This window comes from Rhipicephalus microplus, chromosome 5 (assembly GCF_043290135.1).
Source record: "Rhipicephalus microplus isolate Deutch F79 chromosome 5, USDA_Rmic, whole genome shotgun sequence".
Taxonomy (NCBI): domain Eukaryota; kingdom Metazoa; phylum Arthropoda; class Arachnida; order Ixodida; family Ixodidae; genus Rhipicephalus; species Rhipicephalus microplus.
Window position 1 is genome coordinate 129,769,770 of NC_134704.1, and position 18,557 is coordinate 129,788,326.

The 18,557-nt window shown below is 48.3% G+C and overlaps 1 protein-coding gene across 2 annotated transcripts in view; it reads left to right on the top strand.

The window, feature by feature from the left end:
- LOC142817379 (uncharacterized) overlaps positions 1-17,641 on the top strand; it is a 61,336-nt gene extending 43,695 nt beyond the window's left edge. The window contains exons 3-4 of one of the 2 annotated variants that reach the window (XM_075894410.1): positions 7,631-8,038; positions 17,272-17,641. In XM_075894410.1, the coding sequence (XP_075750525.1) occupies positions 7,631-8,038; positions 17,272-17,399 (536 nt within the window). In that variant the 3' untranslated portion in view covers positions 17,400-17,641. The remainder of the gene's footprint in view (positions 1-7,630; positions 8,039-17,271) is intronic. The other variant, XM_075894409.1, reaches the window with a different exon arrangement.
- The last annotated feature ends 916 nt before the right edge of the window (positions 17,642-18,557 follow it).

Consider the following 18,557-nt stretch of genomic DNA (forward strand, 5'->3'; position numbering starts at 1 on the left):
TCAGGAAGTTGGCATATTACGGAGCATAAGTAACAGGAGATCAGGAAGGCGGAGTGCGTCGTTATTATCAATATACCGCATGTATGTCAGGCCGGTTCTAGACTTTGGACGTGCCTCATATTCCGGGGCACCGGCCTATAAGCTATGCTTTCTTGTTCTTTTGAAGAAGCAGACACTGGGTATGTGCTTAGGGCTACATTGTACAAACTTATTCAATGACATTCGAATCTCCTTTGAGAAGTAAAGAAACAGTTTTCATTGCGCAACCCATTTTATTTTTTTATTGTCATTGGCCTAGATTTGACACACCTCAAATGAAGTTTGTAAAGTCTCTTCTCGACCCACTGTCCACAAAAAATAGGGAGGTTCTGCCAATTTGGAGCTCGACAAGTTCTCGTCAAGAATTCTATGATGTCAATTTCTCTAATAGTGCGAAACAACTTCCGAGTAATTTGCTAAGACCTACTTTACGGGACTACCTGCTAGGAATGCAAGCCCATGTCATCATTGCAACGGACGCTTCACAGCGAGATGAAAAGAGTGGCATCGGTACATTCTGCCCTGTTCTAGACTGTTTCTTTTCTCTCCGAATTCCAGGTTGCACACCTATATTTATTGCAGAATTTTAGCCGTAGTATTGGCCTTTCGAAAACTGCCAACATCAGTGAATTCCGCCGTAATAATAACAGGCTCCTCATCAGTCTGCAGTGCACTCACGGCGACCGGTGATTCGAAAGCATTAGGTGAACTCAGCTTCTTAGTACCGAATCACTTAACCCAGGTGTGATTAGTATGGTTGCCGGGGCATAGAGGCATAACTCTAAATGAAACAGCTCATGAACTAGTGAAAGTAGCGTTAGACGGACCAGCTATCAATAATACCCCTACCACAGCCTTCATTCGAGATTTCGGAGGCAAATCGTGGTGCGAAAATTTTCTACACCATCTTCAAGAGTTCTCTGAAATTCAACGATTTAATGACACCCTGGAAATCTTCCTCATGTCATGACCGATGCCTGGAAGTTCTATTCACTCGATTACGCTGTCGTGCTCCTCCATTAAATTTCTATTTGTTTAGAGCAGGCCTCCCCACTTTGTTCTTTTTGTAGAGAAGAGAAAACTGTGGAGCACTTTTTGATCTTTTGAAGAAAGTTTTCAACATTAAAGAAGGTAATACTAGAAATACCGTAGCGAATCTTTAGCTTAGCTTTGACAACGTCAAATTTACTATTTCTATGTGCACATACGCTAGGGCACAGCAACGGGAAAGTGTTCGCGGCCGAGCAAGATTTCATTGTACTGCCTGAATGCTTTACTTAATACCCTCATTACCAAAAGGCTCTCAGTTAACCTATGTTGGCTATAAAGAAAAACTTTCTTTGATATCAATTATTTATTGCTCATTCAGAAGGAATTAATTCATCTAAAGTTTTCTTAAGAATAACTTACAAAAATTCCAAATTTCTGTAAATTTTCTTTTTGCCAGTATTTAAACCTATGAATTCCCCTTTTTTTTGTTAAGCTACCCGATTCTTGGCCGATACCCCCGGGGTGGGTGTGAGCCACAAGTTTAGGGTCTGCATCTACATCTCTGAAAGGCCACTCTTCTAGTTTTCACTGTAACTGTGCTGCGCCTACCGCGCAGGCCTGGCGTTTTTTTAGTGTTGCCCACTTGTCCATTGTCCTTCTCGCCGTGTTACTCCCAATATGTGCACAAACGTGCCACGTGAAATAATCATTTTGTATTACAGCCTTCAGCCACAAAAAGTTTACGAGACTTTAGAAGCAGCCCTTTGAAATTTTGCAACATCTGACATATGTGTGGTAGTTTTCGCCGGTTAAAAGCAATCATTTAGGTCTTTTGATAAAGCTTGTGAAAGAGCAAGGAAGCTCGGCCTACGAAGGCAAATTTCACCGCGCGAGAAGCTGAAAAGAAACGGGACACAGAAGAAGAGAGTGCTTTTTTTTACCAAGAGCTCTTTTTTGTCTACACTGTCCCAATATCAGGGGCGAAGCTCCTTAGGGCTTGGGTCGTGCGTACTGTCGCAAGTGTATAAAGCCACCTCTCGTTATGTCTTGAAGCAATTGTTAGAGGGCGGTACTTGCACAAATATTGAATGCATATATGCTGAAAATGCAAGATACTAGATGGAGTTACTTGTAGTATGATACACGCAAAGCGGTGGCGACTCGCGCTCGATGACGGAACGCCGATGTGCGAGCGCGCGAGAAAATAGGAATGCCGTCACAAGAACACGTTAACGATAGCGTGTTCGTCGGCGGCGCCATACGCGAGATGTGTGGTGTAGTAAAATAAAAGCCGTTTGGCGCGCGTGCGCGTTCGTTAAGAAGGTCGGCGAATGTACCAGGTTGCAGAGCAGCCTGTGCGCAAGGCGGCGGCGGCTCGAGCTCGAAGACAGAACCCCGATGTCGAGCGTGCGAGGCAGGAGCGTGCTGCGAAGCGGCGCGGTGGCGCGCACAAGATCCCTACGTACGAGTGCGGGAGGCAGAAGCGGGTGCGGTAGTGGCACGAAGCCACACGAGAAGCTGTACCTGGCTCTCAATCTGCCAATCAAAATGTCAAAAGGTTCATCGACCAGGCCATGCGCATGTACGACAAGTTCAGACCGTTCCTGCTCGTCGGGGACTTCGACGTCGAAGTATCAGACCCGAACAAACATTAGTTGATGCAATGAACGACGAGTAGGTACGGACTCAGGTGCATCTTCTTCGATTAGCCCGGTCGCAAGACGACCGTCAGAGGAACGTGCATCGACGTCGTTTTTGCAAACTTCCACATTCAACCAGCGCGGAAACTGCTTTCGGTGCGATTCATCGACCATAAGGTGGTCTTAATGAAGGCATAAGAAAAGCCGCAAGTAAAAGACGACTTTGTTTAACAAACAATGATAATGATATTGAGTTTAATTATATTTTATTCATTAGTTTCATTTGATGTGTGGAGCGAAATACCTTAAATAGCACGAGCTTCGCCCCACTCTTTATCATTCACTTGCATATGCCGTGACTTTTTGTTACTTTTTCACGCTGTGAAATTCGCAAGCTTGTCTATACTTGTTTTTCAGAAATAAAAGATTCGTTGGTTTTCTATAAAATAGTCGCATCCACATTTTAGGGATACTTTCAAAATGGTTGTCATACTATTCAAAAATTATTTGAACACCATTAGAATAATTAATATTCAAATTCATTTTGCTGTCATCGCTCTTTTATTGGTACTTGATTTGATTCGGAAATTTCCTATTTGCATACCCCTGTATATCTACTGTTCAATATCTCAAGTACATTGCGAACGTAACAGTGACGCAAGCACGGCTTTGTTCGGCTCGTGTTTTCAGTTAGCCTTCTCTTACTCGCCTACACACAACAGCAGTACACCTTATAAGGCTTCGTGAGGTATTGAATTTATATTGCGCAGGCCTTTCTGCCGCTCTCATGTCCCGACATGTCTCCCCTTCTCCGCTGTCTGCCGCGCTGGGTAGCGGAGTGATGTTTAACCCCTCACCCGGTAGCGGATGTTGACTGTGGTGCCGCGCGCGGAGTCTCCCGAGAGGTTTTCGCGCGCTGCGTAGGGAGCGGGCAGATACAATCCAGGACAGCAGACCACAGAACACCTACCAGTCGGAGCAGACGGTGAACCACGCAATCTTTTCCGTCCGTCGACTCCCGTCGCTCGGGGCTCGTCGGACTTCGCTGACGGTGCTTCGCGCCCGAGGCGAACGCTCACCTTTTGTTGCCCCACTGCGTACGCTCGGCGGAAGGTTGGTACGGTGTCCTAGTGCGTGGCCTAGCTACGCCTACCAGTCTCCTTCCGAAGCCAACGCGAGCGCCTTTGCCCTCGCTCGAGCAACCGGACCTTGGTCCCGGTGTCTCCATGGATCACCTTTACCACGGAGACGTGCTCGTGGCACCCTGTGCAGTACTTTTATGCCCGTGGCGAGATAAGCCTGTTTGCTTTCCCACCGCGCCTTTGCAACGGGCTGTACTGCGTTTGGTGTCGCCTCAGACATGAAAGTGTTGCGACTTTGAGCAGAATCGTGTTCTCGCCATGGCGACGGTTAACGCGTGCCCTGCGGCTCGCTAAGACCGGACCCACGCTTGTGGCCGTACTCCTTTGGGATACGTGTGCCTACTGAGCATTTCCCAGAGTAAGCAAGGGTTCATTCAACTGATGGTAGTCATTGATCACTTTTCGAAATGGGTGGAACTTTTCCCACTTCGGAAGGTGACAGCGCGAGTGGTGCTTGAGAAGCTGCAGGAAATGTTTTGCTGGTTCGGCTTCCTGGAAAGGCTCATCACTGACAATGCTTCGTATTTTACCGCCCGGGTGTTTGGTGTCACGTGGCGTTCTCTCGGAATTGATCGCTGCACCACTTCACCCTACCATCCCCAGTCCAATTTGACGGAGCGCGTCAATCGTACGCTCAAACCGATGTTGGCGGCCTTTGCCGAAAGTCAAAGGGACTGGGTAGACCATTTGAGTGAGCTCGCGTTCGCTATTCAATCTTCCAAGGGTCGCTCAACTGGTTTCTCGCCCGCCTACTTAAATTTTGGAAGGGAGTTGGCAAATCCCGTGACCAGCGTCACTCAATGGCAGTTCAAAGACGAGGAGGCGCCGGCAGACTGCTCTGCTTACGCGTCGACACTTCGGGACAGGCTTTGTCGAGATTTCTGCAAAGCAAGGCAAAGTTTGGCGTCGGCTAGGGCTCAGCAGAAAGCCCAATCTGACCCCAAGCATGGCAACCTTGTTTTTGAGGTGGGCTATCTTGTACTGAAGCGTACCCACGCTCTTAGCGATGCCAGCAAGGGGTTCTCAACCTCGCTCGCTCCTAGGTGGCTTGGTCCGTACCGAGTGGAGAAAGCTTGCACTCCACTCGCGTACTCGCTGAAAGATCCCCATGCGAGAAAATTCAGCGGTGCCCATATCGAAGACCTGAAACCCTTTGTCTCATGGTCTGACGAGCTCACGCCAGAGCCCTGCGGCGCTTCGCGCAAGCAACGGGGCACACCCGGAGCGGCGGACCGCATTCGTACCCCGCACCGGTATAATCTGAGGAAGAGGGTCACCTGTGTGATTTCGCGCCAGTCGGCGGACTTCTTCGCAACCGAAGGCCCCCAGTTTACAGTTTGGTCTCTGCAGGCTAGCTTCTTTCAGACCAATTCTCGGAAAGGAGCCGGCCCCGTCAGGTGCTGTATGTGCTTTATTTTTGTTTTCGTTCCTGTCCAGCGTTGATGTTAAGCTTGCCCTTTTTTTTGCATCAAACGTTCTAAGAACGCGTCTCTTCTGCATGAACACGTTCATTTCTTTCTCTTGTTCTTTTTTTTCATTTTTGTTCTCCGCGCCCCTCTCTGAACGATCTCTGCTGGCGAGCGCGATGTGGTGGTGGAGGGGAACCACGTAACGACGAATCAGTGTCAGTGGCATGTGTGCTGGTGCCGTGATTGGGGAAAGGGCGTGATGTGCAGTGACGTAAGTGATTGTGCGCGCGGTGAGTGGAGTTTCATCGCCGACAGATTGGGGGGTTGGTGACCACGGCTGCGAGTCTCCGAGCCAGCAGCGCGGCTTCTTCTCAGTTTTAAATCGACGACGCCGGCCACCAGTGGTACTAAAGTGCTTATTTGGGCCGGTTGGTACATGGTCAACGAAGTGAAAAAACAGCGCGTAACACAGGACACAGGACAGAGAAGCCTCGTCCGTCTCTTCTCTGTCCTGTGTCCTGTGTTACGCGCTGTTTTTTCACTTCGTTGACCACCAGTGGTGTTTTTCCCTTTTTGCCTTCCGTCAGGTCTACCGTTTCAAGGTCGCCTGAAACGGTAGAGTCAAGGTCAAGGTCAAAGTCAAGGTCAAAGTCAAGGTCGCCTGCCCGCCGGTAGGAGGCTAGGACGACAGGGAAGCGGCGGGTGCGCAAATTACCTGAGTCCGCGGCCCCGCCGCCTCCATGCGCGAAGAAGCAACTACGAAGCGAGGCCACTTGGACGTGGCAGGAACGCCAAGAAGTGCCCAAGTGCTTCGTGAACGATACGCCGTGGAAGGCTCAGCGGTGAGTGTGACGTGAAACTGCCCTTGATAAGGTGCCGTTGCCATTTCGCGGCCACACGACCGTGGAGCGCGACGTGCTTGCGCGACGTGCCCGGCTGCCAGACCCACTTGAAGTGCGTGTGTGTTCATTGTGCGGGGTGAACGCATACGCCAAAAGGCATTTTCGGGGAAGCCTCCACGCGGGAAAAGCCCAGGCGGCGCGAGCCTCCGGGTGTAGCAAGACGACGCCGACCTCGTCCGTGCCGCCCATGGCGCTCCCAGATCAAAATCTTGCTGCTTTGTGCCGGAAAAGAATGCGCAAAAACCCGGGCTTCGTGGCCCTCGTTGCCCCAGGGATTCCGTCAGCTGACGCGTCTGCGCCGGATGGTAACGGCAACGGCGATACGAAAACAGACTTCCTAATCTGTTTAGATAAAGACTTTATTTGACTTTGTGTGTGTTTTTGTTTTCCTCGTGTTACCCGTGTTCTTTCATGTGTTCTTGTACTTTCGCTCTTCGTTTTTTCTTTTTTTTTACCATAAAGCACATGTTGTACCTTCAAAGCATTTTCCTTGTAGTTTGTGCTGCAGCAACAGGGTCGGGAGAGGCCACTGTCTTGCTCATTGCAGTGTCATTTTAACTGCATGGGTAATGCCCGGCTGCCTTTTGAAGACCGGTAAAGGGCTAATTTAGGAGAAGGGAATGTGGGAATTGAGGCTAGCCCGCTGCCTTTGCGCGGACTTTGCCGCCTTTTCTGCCATTCTCATGTCCCGACATGTCTCCGCTCCTCCGCTGTCTGCCCCGTTAAGGGAGCGGAGTTACGTTTAACTACCCTCACCCGGTAGCGGATGTTGACTGTGGCGCAACGCGCGGAGTCTCCCGAGAGGTTTTCGCGCGCTGCGTCAGGAGTGGGCAGATACTCTCCGGGACAGCAGATGGTGAGCCACGCAATCTTTTCCGTCCGTCGACTCCCATCGCTCGGGCTCGTTGGGCTTCGCTGACGGCGCCTCGCACCCGAGGAGAACGCTCACCTTTTCTTGCCCCACTGCGTACGCTCGGCCGAAGGGTGGTACGGTGTCCTAGTGCATGGCCTAGCTAAGCCGACCCGTCTCCCTCCGAAGCCAACACGAGTGCCTTTGCCCTCGCTCAAGCAACCAGGCCTTGGTCCCGGTGTCTCCGTGGATCACCTTTACCGCAGAGACGTGCTCGAGGCACCCTGTGCAGTACTTTTATGCCCGTGGCGTGGATAAGCCTGTTTGCTTTCCCATCGCGCCTTTGCAACGGGCTGTACTGCGTTTGGTGTTGCCACAGACAATAAAGTGTTGCGACTTTGAGCAGAATCGTGTTCTCGCCATGTCAACGGTTAACGCGTGCCGTGCGGCTCGCTAAGACCGGACCCACTTTAGTGGCCGTACTCCTTCAGGATACGTGTCACTACAACGTGTTTTGAAGTGTTGACGTCTTACTTTGAGCAACAGAGTATATGCCAAAAGGATAGGTTTTTACGGGTTGAGTGAACTTCAGGATGTGACTGAAACTACAACGTGCAAATTACTGTGTAAGACTTACACCTTGTCTTTCTACTTCCAGATGAGACGTACAGGGATCGAGTTCTACAGCAGTACTTCAAACAACTTGTTCCACCTTTGCTGTACTTCCCCTTACCAAAACATAATTTCAACGTCCGTAATCCTTTCGCATTCAACGGTACCCTGTACAGATTCAACCTAACGGATGGAAAACTGTTTGTTAAAACCCCCAATTCAACAAAATTTGACGGAACGACTTGCAATATCGCGGTTTGGCCTTATAAAAGAGTCATGTGCATATTTCCAATTGATGACTCCTGGGCAAATTACACCGGCAAGTTATCCTACGGGAAGCCGGTTGTTCAGACATTCCAAGTGAACCTTACTGTCGAAGCGTACACCTTGGAAAATTCTGGATGGAATAACCCTGCGGATATATTTGTTTACTTGGAGCCCCGGGAAAATGTAGGTAAACTGCTCTCATTTCACATAAACGCTATTATAATTCTATACCTACGCATATGACATCCATATATACACAAGCGTCCGAATGAAATGTAGAGCTGTTAATTTTTGAAAATGAAGCTTTTTAACTTGTGGTTGATTCTGATGCTAGTGGACTCGATGTTGGCGTTGTTCTGGCTCAAATCTTCAGCGGCCACCAACACGTTGCAGTGAACATACACTATTCTTTATTGAGAGGTAACAAAAATAAATGCTCGACCTGCAACCTATACATATAGCAGGGAAAGCAAATATACGCCAGTCGGACACTCAGTAGAAAATAACTGCTCCATCCCCGAGCTTCAGTACTAAGCAGTCACCATGATCATATTTATTAGTTCACCAACTTCTTAATGTTTTATTCTTTCATCAAAAACAGCGTGAAAACGCAATGTTAAACTACACCACGATGTTACAAGCATGAAAAGTAGGCAAATCTGTGACAACCGGAACAATCGCCCATCCGGCACAAAACCTTCATTCCAGGGTAGGCTGAGCAATTGCAGCACCAAAATTCTCTTTAGTTAACTGACAATGTCAATGGTTTATATCACCCCGACCAACGATGTTTATTTAGGTAGTGTTGCCGTGATACTCTCAAAGCACACAATATCATTATGGCTGCAATATAATGCGAACAGCATTTCAAGATACTGCGTTACCGAAAAAAGTGAGCAACTTTTCTTGGCAATGTAGGGAAGGATAGACAGTCAAAACATGCGTATCAAAGTGCTACTGATTGTAGTTCCAAAACTGCACCCACATGTAATGCGTGAGGTCTAAAAAATATACTTCTATTTCTGCTTGTACCTCTTCGAGATACAACACAGCGCATACCAGTGGAATACTTGTAATTATTTCACCTTTTTTTTCTTCTGTTCGTGTCATTTTGCGTTTTTGCTATTTTTTTTTATTTTCAAGACTTTTCCCAATACGTCGAGCACGAAGCGGCATCTGTGTCGAAATGCAGCGTTGATTGCGCGCAGACATCACTTTCCACAGTGGTACGAAATGCGCGCAGAACCTGATTACATCGCGTTGGAGTCAGTATACTCACAGATTCAGACGCCACATTAAAATTTAAAGAAAAACGACTTGTGCCTGCCTCTGCCCGAGAGAACCACTCAGGTCGTGATTATTGTGGTCACTAAAAGTGATATTCGATCGTATTTATGCATTCTAGTCCAAATTGCGCTGATATGACCTGAACTGAAAGGAGACGAATTGATGTTATAGCCATAAATTGCCCTGCTTCACTCCATGGGAACTGACAAGTGCAGAAGCTCCGCCCACACAGTTTTCCCTTAACTACCAAGAAAAGTTGCCAAAGTATATATATATATATATATATATATATATATATATATATATATATATATATATATATATATATATATATATATATATATATATATATATATATATATATATATATTGAAACGCGCTAGCGAAGATTCGACGAAGAGAAGGAAGAGACTCGACTGGCTCGCGAGCGACGCTGTGGATCCTTCGCTGAGCTACACCTCCGCGTTACCCATCTTGTAAATAAACGCGTTCCATCGTCACAATTGTGGTGGAAGGTGCTGGGTAAGCTAGCTACTACCAAGTGATACCGGAGAGGCACCGTCCCCTAACGACGGAACCGCTACACGAGCTTCGCCGCAGCCGTCGACTAGCGGGCTTGGCACCATTACCTCAACAAATGAGCTCGGACGGAGACAACCGGCAACCAGCCGCAAAGACGTCGCCCTACCACTACAGGGAGCCGCGAACCTTCACAGGGAAACCCGGCGATGACGTGGACGAATGGCTAAGCCACTATCAGCGGGTGAGCCGTTCGAACGGTTGGAATGCGGCTAGCCAGCTGTCTCACGTGGGGCTCTTCCTCGATTTCACGGCGCTGGTATGGTTTGAGAACCATGAAGACACATTGACAACCTGGGACCAGTTTGTGAAGGAAATTAAGAAATGCTTTGGAGACCCAGCAACAAAGAAGAAACGTGCCGAGCAGACGTTGTCGCAGAGGGCTCAAGTCACCGGTGAGACATGCAGAACCTACATTGAAGAGATTCTGAAGTTGTGCAAGTCGGTGGATGCCCACATGACGGAAGAAGACAAAGTGGGCCATATACTCAAGGGCATCGCCGATGACGTATACCACTTCCTCATTGGCAAGGAGAGCCTAGAATGCGTGGCCGACGTGATTAACCACTGCCGAACCTTCGAGGCTCTTAACACTCGTCGCATCACATCGAATTTCGGACATCTGGCCAACGTCACGACTGTTGCCACCGTCGATGTCTGCCATAATCCTCTACCTGCCGACCTTTCCTCCACCATTCGTCAGATTGTACGGGAGGAACGGCGTCGCCATGTCTCTGTTCCCATGCAAGCTGGAGACCCGCAGTGTGATACATTATCCCCAAGCATCAATGCTGCGAGTTTCGACGAGCGCAGTTACTCCACCCGCAGTCCACGGCAGAGGGCTCCGCCACCACAGGCTACTTACGTCGAGTCGTCTTATGCGCCCCGCAGCAGTTATAGCTACGACAGCCAACCGCCTCCGTTTGTGTCCGAGTGGCAACAGTTCCCTGAGCATCCTCTCCACACGGCAGCCTTCAATGTGCCTCGGGAACGCCCCGTGCGCTACCAGTGCGGCGTTCGCGGACATATCGCCCGGTTTTGCTCATCGCGACGTCGCCCACGCACGACGTTTTCTGACCGACCAGCGATGCTTGCACGGCGAAGCCAACAACCCGATTACGCCTACTGGCCTTCGGATTCAACCGCCCAAAAGCACGGGCACCGGCCGAACATCCGCAGTGACTTGCCTGCCTCTGTGAGGAGCTTGACGCCACCTACTACGCGCCAGCGACGGCCCCATCTCCCCGTCCCCGGCCGCGGCTTTCCTCTCCGCCACCGGGAAACTAGCCGGCGCGGCCGATGGAGGCGAGGTCGCTGGACGTACCGCGTTGCACACAAGTATGCCTCCATTAGTTCACATGCTTCACAACAAGGTTCATGTATTCATTGACGATTTTCCCACGATGGCTCTAATAGACACCGGTGCAACAGTTTCTGTATTGAGTTTAGTTTTCAAGAAGAGACTTGGCCGCAAGGTTATGTTTTATTGGGATAAATCTTCTACTTTTCGAGCAGTCAGCGGCACGGCTTTGTGTCCAGTAAGTGTGTGCACTGTGTCCGTTCGTGTTGCTGGTAAAGCGTTCAAGGCAGAATTCGCAGTGCTCGCTCATTCCACGCATGACGTTATCCTTGGAATTGACTTCTTGCAAGAGTGCCGTGCAACTGTCGACTGCGGGGCAGGCGAGGTTCTGTTGTCCGCCCTCGCCCAGCAGCCTCAGCGTAGCGGAGACGACAACCTCGTTGTAGTTAAAGACACTATTCTACCGGCATGGTCTACTGCCAGCGTGCCCGTTGCTGCTTCGAATGCCGACTCGAGTTTCAATTCTCCTGATATTGTGATTGAGCCGTTGCCTTTGCCTTGCATGAAGAATAACATCTTTCTGCCGCGCTGCGTTGTGTCTCTCACCGAGGGAAAAACTAAATTATGCGTAGTTAACTGCTCATCCGAGTCTGTTGTACAACCAGAGGGAATGCGCCTTGCCATGTTTGAAAGGCAGTGCAGTATCTGCATAGGAGCTCTCAGCAATGCGGCAAATTCGCACTATGCTGATGTATCCGGCACGGAATACGAATTTTATAAGATGGTTAACAAGTCTATTCCCTCGCATAAGCGCAAAGTGTTGGTTACACTGCTGGCCAGGCACGCTAAAGTATTTGATTTTGCACGGAAGTCGCATAGACCTCAGACGCCCAGCACACGCACTCGTCACAAGATCGACACCGGATCTGCGCACCCCCTCAGACAGAAACCTTATCGAGTTTCCGCGCCAGAGCGCAAGGTAATTTCAGAGCAAGTCAGCGAGATGCTAACCTATGGCGTAATTCAAGAATCGTCAAGTCCCTGGGCCGCGCCTGTTATCTTGGTCAAGAAAAAAAGTGGGTCCTGGAGGTTCTGCGTTGACTACCGACGTCTCAACTCAATAACTAAGAAGGACGTGTACCCGCTTCCTCGCATCGATGATGTCATCGACTGCCAGCATTCAGCGTCCTATTTTTCATCGGTGGACTTGTGATCCGGGTATTGGCAGATCCCCATGGATCCGGCTGACAAAGAAAAGACGGCCTTTGTTACACCCGACGGTCTGTTTGAGTTTAATGTTATGCCATTCAGCTTGTGTAATGCCCCCGCCACATTTGAAAGATATATGGACACCGTTTTACGGGGCCTCAAATGGGAAATTTTCCTGTGTTACCTGGACGATGTGGTAATTTTTGGCCGAACATTTGAAGAACATAATCATCGCCTTGACCTCGTTCTAACCTGTCTCGAGGAAGCTGCGCTTACACTGAACTAAAAAAAATGTCGCTTTGGAGAACGTGAAACCTTGGTTCTGGGACACCTGGTGAATAAAAATGGCGTGAGACCGGACCCGCAGAACATTGCCGCTGTCAGCAACTTCAAGCAGCCGCAGTCCCCCAGGGAGTTGCATAGCCTCCTGGGCCTGTCTTCTTACTTTCGTCGATTTGTTCCGAATTTCAATGATAAAGCACAACCACTGACTGACTTGCTGCAAAAGGATGTCCCTTTCCACTGGACACCGGATTGTGAAGCAGCCTTTAAGCAGCTTCGGTTCATACTGACTTCAGGACCGGTACTACGCCATTTCGATCCTTCTGCTGAAACGGAAATTCACACAGATTCCAGTGGAATCGGCCTTGGTGCACTGCTCGTTCAGCGTCATGACAATGCTGAACACGTGGTCGCCTACGCGAGTCGTTCGTTGAGCAAGGCAGAACGAAATTACACAGTCACAGAACAGGAGTGCCTCGCATTCGTTTTCGCCGTGCACAAGTTTCGCCCATACATCTACGGCCGTCGCTTCTCGGTAATCACCGACCATCATTCTCTATGCTGGTTGGTAGGCCTCTGAGACCCATCTGGACGACGGGCGCGATGGGCTTTGCGCTTACAGGAGTTCGACTTCACAGTACGCTACAAGAGCGGTAACCGGCACGCAGACGCCGACTGCCTATCGCGCCTTCCTCTACCGACGACGGAGTGCGACGCTGACAATTTCGACCAGTATATCGGCGCTATTGCCTCTGAGTTCCCTGATCTTGCGACTTTCCGGACAGCCCCACAAGAGGACCGCTCCTTAGATTCTCTGTTCGCCTCCGCAAATGAACACGCAAACCCAAGCTCTTTCGTGGTTCATGAGGGCGTCCTTTACAAGAAGAATTATTCCGGACAAGGCACCCGTCTGCTTCTCGTTGTTCCACGCACTTTACGGGCTCACGTCTTTCGGTCCTTACACGACGACGCAACCTGCGGTCACATGGGCTTCGCCAGAACGCTTCAACGAATCCAGCAAAGGTTCTATTGGCCCAAGATGCGACACGACACGAAAAAATACTGAAACGCGCTGCTGGATACGTTGCTGGATGCGTTCAATACGTTGCTGGATGCGAACAATGCCAACGACAAAAACGTCCCACGGCTACGCCACCAGGACTTCTCCATCCTGTTCCACCTCCCAACTCTCCCTTCGAGACTGTTGGTGTCGATCTGCTCGGTCCATTTCCCCGATCGAGCAGTAACAATCGATGGGTCGTCGTCTGTGTTGACCACCTAACGCGCTACGCAGAAACTGCTGCAATACCTGCTGCAACGGCCATGCACGTGTCGCAGTTTATGCTTCGCTGTATAATTCTCCGCCATGGTCCTCCACGCGTTGTCATTAGCGACCACGGACGTCAGTTCGTTGCCGACGTCGTTGAAGAGATCCTGCGTCTGTCTGCCTGCCATTTCCGCCATGCCACACCATATCACCCGCAGACCAATGGTCTCGTAGAGCGCACGAACTGGACTCTCACGAACATGCTGTCTATTTATGTCGATTCTAAGCACAAAAACTGGGACGAAGTGCTACCTTACATCACGTACGCGTACAATACCGCGAAGAACGAGACTACAGGTTACTCTCCATTTTACCTGCTGTACGCTCGCTCCCCACGATTTTCTCTCGACACTATACTACCTTTTACACTAGACGTGGAAACCTCGACAGCCGAGACGCTCTGCCGCGCAGAAGAAGCCCGTCGCATCGCACGCCTCCGAACCTTGGCATCCCAGCAGCGTTCTAAGAAACGTTACGACGCCTGCCATCACTCCGTATCCTATAGTAAGGGCGATCTTGTGTGGTTATGGACACCAGTCCGCAAACGTGGTTTGTGCCAGAAGTTCTTGGCCCACTATTCCGGTCCATTCGTCATTCTTGACCGCCTCAGCGACGTCACGTACGTAATCTCGAGCGTCACAAGCAATGGTCGCCGCTCTAGCAAAACACAACTGACACACGTTCCGCGCCTTAAACCGTGCCACCATCAACCATCTGAGTGACTCGCCCAGAGGGCATCGTCTGCGAACCGGGAAGTGAAACGCGCTAGCGAAGATTCGACGAAGAGGAGGAAGAGAATCGACTGGCTCGCGAGCGGCGCTGTGGATTCTTCGCTGAGCTACACCTCCACGTTACCTATCTTGTAAATAAACGCGTTCCATCGTCACAATATATATATATATATATATATATATATATATATATATATATATATATATATATATATATATATATATATATATATTAAAGGTAAATAGCCGACCGACCCATTAACGAGAAACCTTTCCTTTACACACACCGCCCGCCGCCCGCCGAACGACCAATTACGGGGAAACCCCTTTCTTTAGGCACGCTGTCCCGGACCCTCCCGGCACCGCGGCGACAATCTTGGGTGGCCCGACACACGCCAAGAACTGAACAGCACGTGATATGCACCGTAGGTGGATGTAGACGGACAGTTGGCTTCGTTCTCAGTGTTGACAGTGGTTCTTCCTCTTTTTTACTTTCTTTCTTTTCTTTCTTTTTTCGTCTTTTTCTCCTTTTTTTCCTTCTTCCAGTTCCCTCTCACTCTCGCAAACGTCTTTCAAGGCGAGAGGGACGCGGCAGCAAGGAAGTTTGGAAACTCATGTTAGTATAACTCACCCCCTGATGAAGGGAGGTCCCCTCCCGAAACTGTTGGGAAATAAATATATTTATCCTTGTTGACAACGCTCCCGTTGTGCCATATCCCATACCTATATATATATATATATATATATATATATATATATATATATATATATATATATATATATATATATATATATATATATATATATATTTATATATATGGCTCATTTTTCGTGTTTTTGACACACAAAAAAACGAGATCTAAGAGAAAATATTGCAAGGAATGTATAGGAAGTTATGAAAACCAATGTAATGCAAATAAGAAGAAAGAAAACTGGGTGAAAAAATACCTTGCCGTGAGCAAAAATCGAACCTACAAACCCCGAATAACGCGTTCGATGCTCTGCCACTGAGCTATCACGGCGGCTATCCCCCGAGCCACTTTATTGGGTTTCTATGTGAATTTAAACGTGGCAGTGTCAGTCAGCGCCACCTGTAGCCATGGCGACGAGTGTGGCACAGTCTATATGAGCCTGTTTGGCGTCACGTAGCACGTGAACCTATTACGAGCTGGCAGCTAACCTCGCCCTTCATATACAACCTTACGGCACCAAGTCAGCCAGTACGAGATCCTCGTTAACGAAGGTCGGTACGAGACCCTCGTTAACGGAAAGAAGTGTATACCTAAGGGCTCAGTTTTCCGTATTTTGACGCAATAATAATGAGATCTGGCAGACAATAATGCTAAGAAAGGTATAGAGGAAATTATGAGACGGAATTGCTGCCAGCAATAGCTGCCAGCTCGTAATAAGTTCACGTGCTACGTGACACCAAGCAGGCTCAGAAAGGTTGTGCCACAATCGTCACCATGGCTACAAGTGGCGCTGACTGACACTCCCACCTTTAAATTCACATATAAACCCAATATAGTGGCTGGGGGGATAACCGCCGTGATAGCTCAGTGGTAGAGCATCGAACGCGTTATTCGGAGGTCGTCGGTTTGATTCCTGCTCACGGCAAGTTATCTTTTCACCCATATGTTTATCTTCACATTTACACTACCATCGGGTCTAATAACTTCCTCTTTACATTTTTTGGCATTATTGTGTGTTAAATTTAATTTACATTGTGTCAAATATATATATATATATATATATATATATATATATATATATATATATATATATATATATATATATATATATATATATATATTGGTGCTAGTAGAAGCACGCCCACTAAGTCGAAGTCTCCTTTGTGACAGTTCACGCTCGTCGGGTTTTAAGTTCTTTTCGTGCGTCCTTCTGTGCGTTTGAACAGCGCGCTGAAAATGCTGCGCTGTGACAGTTCTTTTGCCATCGCCCTCCGTGTTTTTTTCCTGCGGTTTTTTGTGCTTTAAAAGCACTTAGAAGTTTTCTAGCTGCTTGCTGAATTCTTCCTATGACATTCCAGTTTTATTCTACCTCCTTCTGTCACGAATTACGATGCGCGGGCAGAAACGCGTCAAAATTCGCCTTGCGTAATTCATAGGCACTCAGTATTCTATTACAAAAAAGAAAGTGAAAAAAAAACGTTGTTCTGTGAGCTCAGCTTCTGTTCTCGCGTAAAAAAAATCTGCTATTAGGCCCGAAATGCATGCACACTTTGTTTTTTTTTTGTTTCCATCAAAAGAAAAAAAACTGTTCACGTAAGTCTTGGAATGTGTCATGTCGAAAAATCGTTGAACATGGTAGTGCTTCCAACAAAGGAATCTTCTGCAGTAATACGCAGCACACAATGAATTTAAATAATCACCAGCTGTCCACTCAGGAGGCCAGCAGGAATGTGCACACAAAGTTTGAAGCCATTTGATGGAACACGCGGCGGTGTGGGACCTGTCATTCAAATTGGCGTCTCCATTGGTACACACCGTGACTGAAATTGGTATTATATATTCATTGCTTTGCCCTCTAAGGGAAGCTCTGACTTTTTCGAAGTATACTTGCACTGTGCACACCATCATCTCCATTACATATTTAGAACACTGAATGATTATTACATTTTGTTTATTATTATGCTGCCACTCTAGCCCGTTGTTGAATTAATGCCGCTTTCGTATTTCTTGCAGGAAACACGCCTCAAAGCAACCCACGTGCGCATTACGGATTTTATAGTGAATGTAAAGGTGCAGCCCCCTTTCGAGACATTCTGGGTGTTTTGCGACAACCAAACGATCATTCAGAAAGTTTGGGCTGACTTTTCAGACTATGCGTACAGAAAGGGCAGGCCAGACATTCAAAACGTAGCAGTGGCCTCGTTCAAAAGACAACTGGCCGAGAACGCACGAAATGCGTCGCCGATAAATGCATCATTGTTTTGGTATTAGTGAGGAAAAACGTGCACGCCGAAAAAATGAATAAATCGTTAAAGTGCCACTGAGTTCAAAGCATGCACAGAAAGAAAAGCTAATAAAAGTCGGGAAGTTACGTCTTTTTTTTACTTGTAGTGTGTCCTATGGACCTTTACAGAAACTGGCGTGCGCCACCTATGCTGGCTGCAAAGCATCATGGGAAGCCGGAGCGCCGGTGGAGGGTCGTCTGCTCGCGGAAGCGTTGACTCACCTCGTTTCCCGCAGCGCGCGGGCGTACGAACGCCTCCTTGCGGGAATATCGCACGTGATAACCCTGCTTCGATCTGCACTCATAGAAGACGCACAACTCAGAGCAACACAAAGTCAGCAAACTTATTAGAGACCCGGGAAAATGCTAGCGTACCCGCGAAAGAGCCCTTTGAATCGGAAACATAAGTCGGCTTCCGCAGCGGGCCCGTTCGCTTCATTCGTCATATTTCCATGTAGTGGAAGCTTTTCTCTCTTGTTCTGTTTTCAGCATGACCATAAAGCTTTGCTATTAGTACTTTATGTTAAGCACAATCACTTGTGATATGCTTCCGCGTTATACGCGGTGCAAGACCGTGGCACTTCACGCATGAAAATCAATGTCGAAATCCGACCCCTATAAATGGGTTCGAGCCCCCCTATGGTGGTGGATTAAAATTCCAATTGCATGTTTCAAAAGTTGTGCCTGAGAAACTTTGCACTTAGGACTACGAGAGTATAGTAAAAACCAGCTACCAACACGCCTATAGAGCGGACATCCTATGAGTACTGCTGTGGGCGGAGATTACAAAGTTACAGCGCAGTGTCGCACTTCATAACACGAAAATATTCTGCAGATTTTACTTCAAAGTATTTTTTGTGAAACAGGGTAAGACATGCTGTCTCTACTCGTTCCTGTTAAGAACTTGAAAATTTACGACCTGACTGGGCAAATGGTAACAATGGGAAGACATATATAACAGAATTGGCGTAAGTGTGCGCAATTTACACAATATTCTGTCTTACTGCTTGAGCTC